The sequence below is a fragment of the Pseudorca crassidens genome, chromosome 8 (genome assembly GCF_039906515.1).
Source record: "Pseudorca crassidens isolate mPseCra1 chromosome 8, mPseCra1.hap1, whole genome shotgun sequence".
In the NCBI taxonomy this organism is placed as follows: domain Eukaryota; kingdom Metazoa; phylum Chordata; class Mammalia; order Artiodactyla; family Delphinidae; genus Pseudorca; species Pseudorca crassidens.
In genome coordinates, this window is record NC_090303.1 from 59,152,922 (window position 1) to 59,168,307 (window position 15,386).

Sequence of the window (15,386 nt, forward strand, 5' to 3'; positions counted from 1 at the left end):
CCACTTCATAGGATGCCCTTATCGAGCTCCCAAAGAATAAGAACAAACTGCAGTTGTTTCATGAGCATCTAGCACCGTGCCTGGCACATAGTAGCTGCTCCACTAGTACCTGTGAATGAATGAATTTGTTAGAGCATGCCTCATTCTGGAAGAAATTGAGAGTTGCCATGAAACAAAATATGTTCAGTGGTTATTACTATTTATATTTCCCTATTGGAGATTCACAGTGCACATTAATACTTTTCAAAAGTCCTATGGAAGAGAATCCTCTCGACTTTGTTGAACCCAGGGGTGACAAGGAGCAACCAGCTGTCTATGCTTTGAGTCTGAGGGCTGTCCAGTGAGTTGAACCACAAGGACAGACACGACTTCTTCCCTGAACGTCCAGCTGTTGGCCTTCTGCGCCTTCAGCCCTTGTCATCCCTGCATTAATCCCTGCCTGCAGGGCGACGAGGCACTTCACTGGTCTTCTAGAGGCATGCTGGGGAGTAGGAGGTTGCTGCGCTGGGATGTGGGGAGGGCAGTGACGGTGCAGAATCCGACCCATTAACAGAGATGGGTGGATACGCCCTGCCAGCCCCTTGCTGCTCCAACCATCCCACCAGGGGCCCAGGCACATGGGTAAAGAAGCCAACCTGTGTTATCTAGCCCCAGCTGGTACCCTACTGCAGCGGCATGAGAGACCCCGGTGAGAGCCACCTAGCTGGAGCCAGGCAACAAAGATAAATATGAAAATATTTTTAGCATATTATGTTAAACATTCTTTCCCTCCTATGGGAGGGAGGGAGATGGGGAGGAAATAACTGTTTTATGATCATTAGAAAAAGACTGTCAACTTTCTAATAGTAACACTATGGTAGGAAGTCTCCTGACTCACAAATGCTTAATAATTTACATCTGCCTGCTTAATAATATTCCATTAGCTCAACAGATATTCACTGAGTACCTCAGTGAATGAAGGGTTACTAAAACATTCCTGTGGATGAAGCGCTACTAAAACATTTCATGTCCTCGCTTTCACCGGGAACTTGTTGCAAGATGGATCATTATAAATCCAGCTTACCCCTGTGCCCCAGTGCCACTCACGCCTTGTCAGAAAAGAGAGGAAACCAAAAATAATAAACATTTGAACAACAAACAAAAAGGCATATAGCAACTCCAACAGGACCAGGTCTTAGATATTCCATCCAGGCCCGAGTTCTTTGTTTTTTTTTTTTTTTTAAATAACTAATTAGGCGAGGGAAGGTTTGAAACCAGAAATTGCCAAAGCCCCCAGAAGCCACTCCAACATGAAACCAGATCTGGAGTTCACCAGGGGAAGGACACGCCCAGGGTTGAGTTGATTCCAACAGGTTCCGTGGTCAGTTCCCAGCTGGAATGTCAACACTGTGTTGTGCGTGGCTATGGGACTGACACATGTCAGCTTTATTACTCTGGAAAAATTAGGAAGCCAGTTGCATGTGTGGAAACACATGGCATTTCCAGGGTTGGCCAAAGAGCCTACAATAAACTACCTTACCATCTCTTTCTCTTTGTTGCTGTGATTTAAAATGTCCACAAGTGTCATGGGACAGCTTATCACAAATGTTAGTACAAGCTCTAATCAGACGTAAGATTTCCCCCATCTGTTCATTCACAGACAGCAATGGAAACTTCACTTTCTAAGACTTGAGGAGCTTAAAAAGCTTCACTGAAACTCCGAATTGCAGAGACCCTGAAATGAGTTTGGTCTTTCAAAAATATTAATAACAAAAATAAACAATGTCAGGCAACTTGAAAATGAAATACTTATTAAATCCTCTGGTCTCTGAAAGGGGGAAAGGGAATTAAGCTCCAATAGGACAAGGAAGGTCACTACAGTGAGAACTTTTCCTCATGCTGAGAACTTGATAACTACTGTCTTATTCAGTACTCAGGTTTTAAATAAAACTGACATTCAGGACTTTCCTGGTTGGGATAGTGGTTAAGAATCCACCTGCCAATGCAGGGGACACGGGTTCGAGCCCTGGTCCAGGAAGATCCCACATGCCGCGGAGCAACTAAGCCCGTGCGCCACAACTACTGAGCCCTGCGTGCCACAACTACTGAAGCCTGCACACCTAGAGCCTGTGCTCCGCAACAAGAGAAGCCACCGCAATGAGAAGCCCACACACCGCAATGAAGAGTAGCCTCCGCTCACTGCAACTAGAGAAAGCCTGTGCACAGCAACGAAGACCCAGCGCAGCCAAGAATAAATAAATAGATAGATTAATTAATTAGAAAAAGAAAGAAAATGAGAGGTACTGAAGGAGAGCGGAGGGGAAGGGGGGCATTCTAGGCAGAAGAAATAACACGGGAAACAACTCGGAGACCTAGCTGTACTGCGGACCCTGCTCCCTTGCCCTACTCTGTATGAAGTCTGGGGAGTTAGATGCTCATCTTCTCCCAGTTCTGCAAATGCCAATGAAATGGTGAGAAGAGCTGATCCTCAGTCAGTGCCCAAGAGACTCATAGTTGAGAGACTCCCTGCCGGCGGGGGCAGGGAATGAGACACATGTGAAGTCAGCCCTGGGCATGAACAAGATGGCAGCAGTTGTGGATTCTGCCCGACTCCACAGCACACCAAGCTCATTACGCCCTCCACTCACCAACACCCATTCCAACCATCACGCAGTAAATAAGATGAAATAATTATACCAGAGAACACCTGGTACACCCTGCGGCCAGTAACTTCCCAGCAGAAGGAGTTAGACTAAAACTGTAGGGAATATGACCACACTCACGTCAAGCACTTGGTCAGGAGAGGCAGTTATGCATTTGTTCCTGTCCCATGTGCACCGTTACGTGGCACTCTGGCTCAGAAAAGGAAACTCACACTTCCCTCATGGAAAGCAGGACCACTATTTGCCACCCATGTCGTTTGCCAGTTAGTGGTACTGAAGCAGGCAGCCTCCGTAGCCCAAGGTTCACACAATTTTCTTTTGGCCTCGGAGAAACACCACTGCAAAGGCCCCACCAACCTAGACACAGACAAACTGCAGGAGAGGAAACTGCTGGAAACTCAAGAAAAATAGAAGCCAAAGAATAATGACAAGAAAATTAAAATGACCAGGGGAAAAGGATGTAAAAAAGGAATGAAAGAGAGGTGGGAAAGAGAGAGGGCCTCATCATAAAGGGTGTCGCTTATACCACCCCCCACCAGCTTTTTGGGTTTTTTTTCGGTCAGCTACAATCTGGGTCGTTACTTTGCTCTCTCTTTTAACATCGCTGATGTGCAAGACATCCTTTAGACAGTGTTTGGACCCTTGAGAGAAGGCAGCAAGATGGCAGAGCACAGAGGACCAGCTCTCATGAAGCATGGAGAGAAGGTGCATCTGGAAGTAGGCAGGGTACAAGGACAGCATCCCTGTCCAGCTTTCTCCACTTTGAAAGAAAGAAAGAAGGGAAAAATCTCTTTCTGCAAGCAGAGCTGTCCTCTGGACAAACTAGCTTGTCGAACGATTCCCCTGGGCTCCTGAGATAACAATTTTGTTGCTTTCTCACCCCTGCACCCACTTCCACGCCGCCTTCTGATCCAGAGGAATGTACATGTGCACCTGGGATACCCAGACAGCGCGTCAGGACACCCTGATGGGACCTCACATCTCCATCCTGGGGTTTTCACTGTAGTTTAAACAAAGCACATCTGTGCTTCCCATGATAAAAATTTAACAGTATATAGATCAGGTGAAATCATGGGCAACTTACCTGTGATACATTTGGGTTTCATGCTTTTATATCAGAAGCAGGTATAAAAAGTATTGAAATAGATTTTTTTAGTGTTCAGAGACATACTAAAGAAGGAGCGATACGGGAAGTGCTTATGCTGCCATACATTTTTCAAGCCTTTCTTTAAAAACAGTCAATCTGCTGGGGAAAGTAGCATCTCGTCAAATGCACCAGGTATGTTTTTGATTTTTACATTTCTATCTCACAGTTGGATTTTAAAGAACTGCCAACACCTCATGGGAAAGTTTGCAACTTTGTTTTTCGACATGCCCTCTGGACCCACACTTGAGTGCTGTGGGTGTTCTCACTGTTCTGTCCCTTTGAGTCTTCTTAGTAGAGAATTTGGCGCCCCCAGCTGCCCTGACACCCAGAGGCAGGCCTGAGAGACACAGGCTCTGCGCCGCCTACAGAGAGTTCATCGAAGCTACAGCGGGTGGGTTTGGTGAGAAAAATACCAAAGCCCCTTTTCTCCTGAACTCCTTTCAAGCAAGGCCTTCCTCAGCTGGAAGTAAATACCCTGCAGCGTTTTCCAAAAGGGCTCTGTGAACCGTCCGCAGAGCCGACCGCTGCGGAAGGTGTTCGGCAAATAAACAGGTGACGCATTTGATATTCTGACTGGTCTGACATGAATCTGAAGAATATCAAAGACATGATTCTCCCACCAAAAAAACTCTCTTTTGACGTACCACTCCCACACAGGTCAGTGAAGGGGACAACACACCCAACGGCCAGAAACCAGGGACAGCACTGACCTGCGGGCAGCCTGGGCCCAGGCCTGGCTTTCCGGGGGGCCACCTACGCCAAGCGTGGTGCCACCTCTCTTACCTTGTACCTCTTCTTACAGCCGGGAACCGGGCAGGCGAAGGGCTTCTCCTCGCCGCCGTTCATGCACATGGAGCTGAGGATGGCCTCGGAGCTGATGGCGCTCTCTGTGGTCCAGGACTCGTCGCTGTCCGACTCCTCGTAATCCACCTCCTCCTCGTCGTACTCGCTGCCTGTGGGGCCAGAGGAGAAACACAAGGGCTGTCAGGACGCCCCGCACGGCGGCGGCTCCTGCTGCCCTGGGAGAGAGCGTCCAGGCGCCAAGGGGCCGCAAGTCCATCTAGTCCCCGGGACAGTCCTGGGGGCAACATATCTGCTTTCCCACGGGAGAGACCAGGGAAAGGGCTTCCCAGCGATTCATGGCGAGGAATGAGCTGTGCAAAGAGCTTGGACTCAGTCTTCTGCGGGAAAGGTGATTGACCGCAAAGGTGCTGGGAAGGCTAAAACCAAAACTAACCAACTACGACAGACACACCCCTGCCCCAACACACACACGCACACGCGCACACACACACACACGATATGCCTGACATTACAATGGACAGAGTTCTGTCCCCACAGTTTTATGCTTTATTGGCATGGTAAACACACAAATCTGTAGGAGGGGGTTACATTCTACACTTACCAGGTATTTACACTTCGGTGGGAATTAATTTCAGTTCTTTTTCTTTATAAGCTGAGCTGGGAAGACCATGAAGAAATTTAGAACTAAAAGGGTGTTACCCCAAGCTAGGGAGCAGGGGGACAGAAATGCCCAGAGCTCTGAGGGCACAATGTCATCATCATCCTCAGAAGGCAGGTCCAGCTCCAGGAAGACCAAACGATTCCCTACCGCACCTGTCCTCAGGGAATAGCACCTGCCTTTCAGCTACACAAAACCCTCCCTGGGAGGGAGGGCTGAGCCGTTGCAGCAGACAGCTCAGACAGACGAGGGGATTCCCTTGTATCCTGGTTAAGAGCTCTGCTCAGAACTGAATTAAAAATCTGCTGTGCTGACTTCTGCCCAGGACGGCAGGGATGGAGAACCACTTCAACAAGCAGCCCCTCTTTGCTCTTTCTTTAACGAGGTCCACAGCCGTTTATTTGGAGCTTTTGCACAATATAACCCTGAAGGACATAATTCTACAGTTCATAAACAGTGTAAAATAATACGTTGACAAGTCCTAATGCATTTACAAGCCCCGTGGAATAAATAGGAATTACAGCACAACATCAATAAGAATTATATGGTAGCAATTACAGTTGTGAAATTCATCCCCCAGGTGTGAGGCTAAATTGCACCCGGGGCCTGCCTGGGTGCTCCACGGGGCTCCCCCTGCTACATCAATTATTTCAACACCAGATATTGGCATTTTTATTGGGTTTCATTTTAATAGGCATTAATAAGATTGTTTGAAGAGCCAGTTGAGCCAGGAACAAGGACGCCAGCCTCTGAGGCGAACACTTAAAAGGATCCAGGAAGGAAGGAAGGGACCTCAAGGTGAACGAGTGCCTCGTATGGTTCAGGCACACTGGCTGCATCAGCTCATTTAATCCTCTGGTGACCCTGTGAGGTGGGGTGTCACTTTCCTACACGAGAGGAAATGAGCCCTGTGAGGCTCGAGAGCTGCCGCATCCTCAATTAGCTAGTAAGGGAGTTACCTTTTCCCAGGTTGCCTCCCGGCCTCCAGTGCCGGCAGCTCTCTGGGGGTGGGGTGGGGTGTGTCTCTCTCAACCTCCGTGTCGCTGGGCCTCCACCATCTACCGCTCAGAATTCAAAGCAGCCTGCTTTGAAGCCTGTTTAGAAACTCAGGCGGTACGGAAAAAACAATTTGACAAAAATGAGGCTCCCCGCTGCGCGTGGCTGGAGCCCCCAGAGACAAGAGACCCAGCTGGGAAGCGCTCGTAGGACACAGCACAGGGGTACCTGCTCTGCCGCGTCCCTCGGTCCATGAGCAAATCTGGAAACCTGTTTCTAAGTAGGGCACTGTTTAGGACGTTTTACTCTTAAACAAATGCCACATGCTGGTGTCCTTTAAATTGCTTGTTAGAAAACTATAAATACTATTTCGCAGAGCTCTTCCACCAGGACTTGAGAAAGTGAGGATGACTAATTTACCCATCTAACTGAGCTAATTTGTTAACCTGAATACCAGGAATCGCACAACGTTTACAACTGGGGGCAGCGCGAAAGCCTCAGACCAACCGAGGGCTTAATGAAGCCCAGCCGAAGATAAAACTGCAAAACTCTTCAGGATCAAAAGGGGCCAGGTCTGGGGGGGTTAATGCTGTGGACACACTCGCCTGCAAACCATGCAGCATCCAGTCCCAAGTGGGGCAGGTAGGAGGACCACATGATCTACTGTCCGTGTCAGGATGCCTTTGCGAGTGAAAGCCAGCACGGGGACAACAGGCATACACAACTGGGCCCCACACACACACATCCTCGTCATCGGCACACCACAAGGTCCTTCGGGTGCTTTGTGAAACTGTCTCGCCTGGATGGGGGTCGAGAAGGATCTGTTTCTATTTAGTTCTGTCCTATAACACAGCCGAGCAAGGCCCAACCCTGGGTTCATGCCTTGGCTGGACATTGTCAGCTGAGTGACCAACCTACTTGGCCTCTACTTTCTCTTCTGTGAAATGGGAGGAAACAACCTCTTCCTTACAGTTGAAGGATTAGAATTAATGTTTATAAAGCACCTGGCACAGGAGGACCTGCACGTAGTAAGTGCTCAAAAAAACAGAAGACAGTATAATACTATTTTTGTAATAATACTATTTATAATATTACATGTAAAATAATACTATTTTTAGAAAGGCCTGTTGCGAAACCAAACAAAAAATAAGATAATTCTGATAGGTTTGGGCATCTCCACCAGAAAAAATACAAGAGGGATTCCATAACAAGAGAGGTGCTGTGCTGGCTGAGGACTGTTCGTGCAGATGCATCTACAGGGGCCAAGCTGGGAGCCCAGGCTGGGAGCCCCTGTGAGCCCTGGTGCTGCCACCGACAAACTGTGTGACCCCAGGCAAGTGATGTTACCTCTCTGAGTTTCAGAGTCCTCATCTGTAAAATGGGCTGATAATACTACTACCTCTTAAGGTTGCTGTGAGGAGCAACTGAGTTCCTGTTTTTAAAAGTATTTGGAACAATGATACACGGTAAGCATTAAAGAAGCACTTGGTAAATAAATAGGCAAAAGGTCACGTGAGCAGTTTACTTCATCCACTGTTCCCTCGCTTTCTCTTGAGGGTACTCACGTTTTAAAAACAGGAGTGGGGGGGTCTACTGTTGCTTGTGTTCCTGTACCCCAAGTGCTACCCTGTCATCAAACAGGAGAAATGTCGCCAGCTGTGAGGCGGGTCCTGCAGCCACACGGCATCCTGCAGGTACAGGGGTTGCTATTGTCCCAGAAAGCCACACAAGCTCAGACGCTGGCATCCACTCGGTGCGCATATCTGGAAACCTTGCCAGCAGGGCCTGCACTGCTCTGAAGAAAACAACCGAGGCCCCGAAACCTACTGCTCTTCCTCTCTTTTCACACATCTTTGAACCCTAGGAAATGCTAACCTGAAAGGAGTCATGGCTTTAGTTCAGAAACATGTGGGCCAACCCTCTCTGCTTTGTTTTATTCATGTCCTCATGCCTTTCGAAGGAGAAAAGTCAACCCCAACCTGGTTCATTTTCAATCTCTGCTTCACCTGCCATCTCAAAACTAACTTCTGAACGAAGGGATCTGCAGCGCTTGCCAGCCCTCTGCTAGAGATTTCCGCCCCCTGCCCCCCATTTAGGGAAAGCAGGATGGAGCGAGGCTGACTCTCCTAGCAGGGGTCTCCCAGCTTTTCGATCCTCTCCTACATCCCGGTCAATAAGAAATTGTGGGCACTGCCTCCCTGAGGGGGAGCGTGTGTGAATATACTGTTTATAAATGACATACATGTACTAACATATCACTATATAAAACAGATATGCAAATCAAAGGATGAGGATGAAATAGTTTAATAAATATATATATTAATACGAGAAATATTTTCCTTAGTAAGTGCAAAGATTTGATATCTCCTTCCTCCACCTCATAGATTGTCTTGCGCACCCACTTTGGAGCCCACTGCCCTCCAGGCCAGCTGGAGGCGTCAAACGGGCCCCATCACAGCCAGCTTTGAGGCTATCAGATATGATGAGCCTTTGGATTGTTCCAGGGGAGAGGTATGGCGCGTTAAGGAATGGAAACGCTCATTCATTCACCCTGATCTTGAGTTAATGGGTGATCTCTGAGGCCCCGTGTGAGCCCCACCCTGTCAGCCTATCAGAGCGGGTGCTGGGCTCCAGCCACCAGACAGAGGGAGGATGCGGAATCAATTCAAGCTTCTAGTTCTGAGCGCCCATCACCCAGAATCCATAAAATGTTAATCGCCACATCAGTTTCTGAAGAAAAAAATTATAAGAAGTACTTCCTCTGTGTAAAAGAGGAAAAAGACCCCCAAACACCCTACCTGTAGTTGTAAGTAACTGGGGCAGGGAGGTGGGAGGAAAGCATGAGAGTCACAAGAAGAAATTTACCCCCCTGGGGCCCAGAACAGGTGTCTGGGGACAGGCTGGCAGGTGTCCTCCTAGCAAGTAGGGTTGGGGAACATTGAGTCGGTGAGTCAGAATTTTGCAACTAGAAGGAGAGGTGCTCCGCAGTCTATCCGGGCGGGCTCCCTTTCTCCAGGGCTACTGACTGGGGATTCTAGCAGGGAAAGACTACGCTGTGGTGAATACCGGTTCATCTTCATCTCTCCCTTCTTCTCTCCACCTCCCACCCTTTCCTTCCTACAAGTCTACCCTAAGCCCTGGCAACTGAAAGGGACAAGCGCTCAAACACAAAACAGAAAACTTGCTGTAGGCCAACACCTCCTCCCCACACTGACCGTCTTGAAGAGTCCAGAGGAGAGCATTCTCACAACTAAAGAGAAAGCCTGAAGACCTTAATTAAGAAAAGCAGATGAAAACCCCATGGACGTGGCTTCTTTAGAGCGACGGTGGCTGGTTCTGTGGCTTCTAGAAGTGCCACCCTTTCCTCTGGGTTGTGGCACCTGGGGAGGCTGTCAGCACAGGGACACAAACTATAAAGACATTGCCCTTGTATTTGAAAACAAAGATTGACTGACTGGGTCAGATTTCTAATTTGGATGAACTTGTTCTCTTAGAAGAGAGAACACCTTCAAAGATCTGCATCTCAAGAACACAGAGGACAGAGGGCTGGGATGCTGGATGAACTGTCAGGGCGGATTTACAATGGGGATTCAGCCAAGCAATTATTTTGTTAGGATGGTTACTGTTTTTGCTGATGCTCTGGTTACAAAGTCCCATAGCTTTGAGGCTCTGTCCAACCTCAGTTCTCCCGTAAGTCCTGTTATTTTTACTGCACTAATGGGCACAATATGAAGATTTGAGGAATGCACAAAGGCATGATAGCCAAAATACCTGTTTTCTTTGATCTGGCCTCCTTTTGCTTTAAATCATTTGCTACTTAAATTCTATTTTTTTTTTTTTTTTTGCGGTACGCGGGCCTCTCACTGTTGTGGCCTCTCCCGTTGCGGAGCAACAGGCTCCGGACGCGCAGGCTCAGCGGCCATGGCTCATGGGCCCAGCCGCTCCGCGGCATGTGGGATCTTCCCGGACCGGGGCACGAACCCGCGTCCCCTGCATCGGCAAGCCGACTCTCAACCACTGCGCCACCAGGGAGGCCCGCTACTTAAATTCTGGCACTTAATTCTCCGTCTAACCTGACCTGTGCCTACTCGGATTTTTTTTCTTTTTTTTTTTTTTGGCTGCGTTGTGTCTTCGTTGCTGCGCGCGGGCTTTCTCTAGTTGCGGTGCGCGGGCTTCTCATTGCAGTGGCTTCTCTTGTTGTGGAGCATGGGCTCAGTAGTTGTGGCGCACGGGCTTAGTTGCTCTGCGGCATGTGGGATCTTCCCGGACCAGGGGTCGAACCCGTGTCCCCTGAATTGACAGGCGGATTCTTAACCACTGCGCCACCAGGGAAGTCCCAACTTGGATTTTTTTTTTAAATAAAAATTGTAGCTGCCTAAGAGCGAGCAAATTTTGCTTTACACATGCATTTCTGGAAGCAGAAGGGGTTGGGAGATCCCTCTGCCATTTAGGTGGTGGGGTGGCTCCTGTGAGCCTGGCATGGGGACAGGTGTTTTCCATGGAACCTGAGGTTCAGGAGGTGAGGGATGTGCCCAAGGTCATCCAGCTAGATACAGGCAGACTGGACTGGTACTTGGGTCTTCAGTTTCAAAGTTTGTGCTTCTTTGATTTATTTTCAAACGGAATATCCCTGATCGAGGGAGATAAAGATTTGACACACAGAGCAAAGCCCTGGAAGTGCTGGGGAGGAGGGAGTCCCAGCCACATGTGGGGCGGGCGTGTGAGCGTGTGGGAAGCACAGGTCTAGCCTCGTACAGTCAGGGAGGGGTAGGCCCTGCCCTCCTGGGTGGTGGCCGTCCAGTGTTCCAAAGAAAAGCTCCATGAGTTGATTTTTTTCAGGCTCTTCTTAGTCTTAGTCACTAAGCAATTTAAAAATGACTTTCACCAAGGTTAGCCTTTCTACAAGAAAATGTCACTTCACCTTGCACGGTCACAGGTAGGAACGGGCAGGCAGTAATTTTTCTCAGGTTGAATTTTCCACTGTCATCCTCCACGGCTGCACAGTCCCCATCGTGGGGGCCTGAGGCAGGCAGGACAGTGGCTAAGGGAAGTGCCTTTGGGTGGGCCCAAGAGCTCACAACAGCATTTCAGTGTGGGAAATGAGCAAACCTAGTAGGTAGGATTTCCTAGGGCAGGACTATAAAAGATTCTACAGGACTGCCGAAAGATTCCTCCTGGTTGTCGGCCAAGGAAGTAAAAATCAGAGCTGGTTTCATGAATCACATGAAAAGACAAGGGGGTCCAGAGTCCGTGTACACACGTCCATCCATATCCACCCACCTGGACGAGCCCACTTCATGGCCCAGGAGCCAGCTGAGTGTCTCCGTCAAGCTCACCCTCACTTGCCACAAGGACCATTTCCAACCTTGTTCACCCCCTCCAGCTTCTACCCAGCACCTCTGTCCTCTGCTCACCTCTTTTCTCCGTGAAGATGGCCCTGACCTATTTTAGTGCCTATAGGGTTCTCGTTCTTTGTATTTATAAACAGAGTGACACACAGATAGATAAAAATAAGTCAACCTTTTCCAGAAACCCAATATGCCACATTTTTCTTTTCACACAGATCATTAATATTCATGCAAAAGTGATAACTGCAGTGACAGTAAATTCAAACTCTCCTGGGGTGTCAAACTCTGGCAAGGACATTAGCAAAGAGTTGCCTATCTGCCTTACGGACTTATCATTATAAATTAGCTTTAATTGGTACTGACCCACTTTATACGAGCTGAAGCAACAACAATCTAAATGAACTGACAATGTGTGATTACGACGGAAGACACACTGTTGTCTCTGGGGACCATCACCAAGTCTCAAAACTTCTTGACCTCCTAGCTCCTGGCTTCCGCTCATTCCTAGAATGTCACTCTCCCCTGTCTCCTCCTTAACTGTGGAACAGGTCCTGGTTCTCCAAGTCAGAAGTAATGCCTCCCTCACAGGACTAAACACTTTCTAATGTATTAGGAGGCTCTTGGTCATTACCTTTGGTAATGACCACAGTGCCCAGGGCAGTGCTTGCACTTAAGGAGCCAACAGACATGTGTTTGTTGAATGAATGAATGAGGGAATACACTTCACAGACTCTAGTGGTAGAAAGGGAGCCAAGATTACACAGTCTCTGCTCTTGGCCTCCTACGGTCTTAAACAAAGAAAAGTAAATTAGATGATCTCAGTTGCCTGCTTAAAACCCTCCAATGGCTTCCCACAGCAAGGAGCAGATCCACACCCTGTCATGACCTTACTCCATATCGTAGTTGCTTGGATCTTTACTATCTGGAGGACTTTTTTTTTTTTTAATAAGAAAACTTAACAACTACTTATGCAGTTGACCCTTGAACAACATGGGTTTGAACTTCATGGGTCCACTTATATGCAGACCTTTTTTCAATAGTAAATACTTAGTACCACACGATCCTTGGCTAGTTGAATCCATGGATGTGGAGGAACTGTGGATGTGAAGGGCCAACTAAATCATACTCAGATTTTTGACTGCATGGAGGGTTAGCGCCTCTAGCACCGTCCCTGTGCACACACACACCGGTTTTCAACAATTGTATTTGGTTTAGTGCCAAATTTTTACACCTATAAACCTATCTAACAAACATTTCTAAATATTCAGATGCTATTAAATAAATAAAAACATTATCTAAAAATAGACTGCACTTACACATTTAAGTGTTGGTTACAAACTCAGATTCTACACAGTTCAACAAAATGATGCCAGTTTACCATTTAAGTAGATAAGCTTAATATCTTAAAAACAGACAAATCATACAAATGATCACAGTGACCACAAAACCTCCATTTAACCTATCACACAAGTTGGCCTTACAGATTTATTTCTTCATTATTTCCATCCTTAGGTTTGGCCTTCTTGGGGTACAAGAATCTGGTGACTAAAAGAAACAGGAGCTGATGTTGGCCAGTGGAAGATGCGGGTTCCAAGTTATTGACCAACTGACCCTTGGCGAGGGTCATCAGGGCAACATGATGCAAGAGTGAGTCTGCATTTCCTGGGCTGGATGCCTAGGTCTTCTTTACTCAAGGTTTGCTCGTTCCACAACAGGATTTTTAAAGCCCCTGTCTTTCCTGCCACTTGACGTCTTCAGTATAATTCCCAGGCCTGCTGGAGAACTCACCTCCCAGGGGACCGGGGATTCCCTGCCGGCCACACGGCTCCTTCCCCCATCTGGCAAGCCACTCCCACTCAGGACCTCTTCCCACTTGTTTGGGACCAGGGTGTTAGCTGGTCTTTCCTACTCTTGCCCCAGTTGCTACTTTTCCTGCAGCTATAAGGCTTACTCACAATTCCCTGCCAATCTGCTAACGGAGGTGGGGAAAAAGAACACCTATATTTTATAGACAGACATCTACTTCAACACAACCCCCACCTATGCCGACACTCCCAATTTTGCTGTAGCAAAATTTACAGAAATATAAATGCACACTATTATTTTCACTGTCCTTGTATTATAGCTACTTTTGGGCACACTTTATATTGATTTCCCCATGTTAAGTATCATTTTGGACTCAATGGTTTTCACCAATTAATTACCAATTAATCAATTACCACCGATTTCCACCGATTCAATTAATTACTATTAATGGTAATTAACAGTATGATTAATTAATCATACTAACTTGGCCCGCAGAAAGCCCCTTTGGCCATGCCTCGCGGCATGTGGGATCCTAGTTGCCTGACCAGGGATCGAAGCCGTGCCCCCTGCAGTGGAAGCGTGGAGTTTTAACCACTGGATCGCCAGGGAAGTCCCTCCATTATCCTTTTTTAATGAAAAATTTCTTCTCTTTAATCAAAGCCATCATTGTACACAGTAAAAAAAAAGATAGATCTATGAGGCTATAATGAAAAAGAGGAGCCCTCTCTCCGGCCCGTTCTCCCTCTCCACTCCCCCACGGCAACCAGTCACGAGTCTTTTAACTGGATTTACTCCCCATTGCTAAATAACATGCCTCTATTGCTATTTTCTGATGTTCAGTTTTGGGTATCTATTGACCTCCCTACACAAGATAAGAATTCTGATCGTTCAGGTATTTCCCCACCCTCCTTCCATCCTCCCCCTCCTCCTAGCAGAATTTCATGATAATATTTGATTTCATTGTTATTCAATGTCTGCATTCTTAGGACACCAGGCCATGTAGCAAACGAGGATCACATTTTTGTCGTCCTTGCAGTTAGTAAACGCCACCGCCATGGGCTATTTGGCTGCTGTCATCTTTCTCACCTGCATCCTCCTCCTCTCCTCAGCCAGCATCATCGTCATGAGGGCAGCTGACACTCACCTGGGGCTCACCACGTGCCAGGCACAGTTCTAAGCGCTGTGCATCTGTTAACTCATTTAAACCTCACAACGGCCCTATGAGGCTGGTACCTACTACGATATCTTCATTTTACATAAAACGGAGGCTCAGAGAGGCAGAGTGCCTCATCTGAGGTCACAAAGCTCTTCCATGGCAGAGTAAGGGTTCTAATCTGGCCGTCTGGCTCTAGAGCTTGCCTTCCTAACTGAACCACGGTCCTGCTAACTTGAATTCATCCCCAGCTCCGGAAGTGTAACTCTCTCAGTACGTTCAAACCCCTCAGGTGTTTGGCTTTATTCCCCGTTACTTCTCGCGGCCCCTCCTCCCCGACTCCTTCCTTGCCCTTTCTCCCGTTGCCATCCACCTCCCAGGCCTGCTGCACAGCTGTCACCCTGCATCCACTCCCCCTTCCTCACCACCACCAGGAACTCCCTTTGCCTCTCCCGATGGAGGTGGGGGGGGAATCCCTTTTTCATAGATTCCATGTCTTTCTCTTTCTCTGTTTACTTCTTGCTTGGGTTACGGGAGGTAAAATGTCGACTCCCTGGCCTGTCTGAAAATGTTTCTTCTACCCTCACACTTGATGGTAGCCTCTGAAGTTCATGCCCGTCTTCTCTCGGGATTTTGAAGGCATTGCTCCAGCGTTTCCGACCTCCTTCGGGTGCTGCCACACCTGCTTCTCAGAATATGTCCCCCTCTCAGGAGACTCGGGACTTTCTTCCTTGTCCTCACATTCAGAGGTATCTGTCGCTCCAACTCTTTTTAAAAAAATATAGAACAGGGGCTTCCCTGGTGGCGCAGTGGTTGAGAGTCCACCTGCCGA

At 47.9% G+C, this 15,386-nt stretch overlaps 1 protein-coding gene across 4 annotated transcripts in view; it reads right to left on the reverse strand.

Annotated features, from left to right (window-relative positions):
• Window positions 1-15,386, reverse strand: part of JAZF1 (JAZF zinc finger 1) — a 336,091-nt gene that overhangs the window by 3,532 nt on the left and 317,173 nt on the right. For all 4 annotated transcript variants that reach the window (XR_010945555.1, XM_067746591.1, XM_067746590.1 and 1 more), the window contains exon 4: window positions 4,573-4,742. Coding sequence is in view for 3 of the 4 variants with exons in the window: in XM_067746591.1 (XP_067602692.1) it covers window positions 4,573-4,742 (170 nt within the window). In the remaining variant the exon portion in view is untranslated. The remainder of the gene's footprint in view (window positions 1-4,572; window positions 4,743-15,386) is intronic.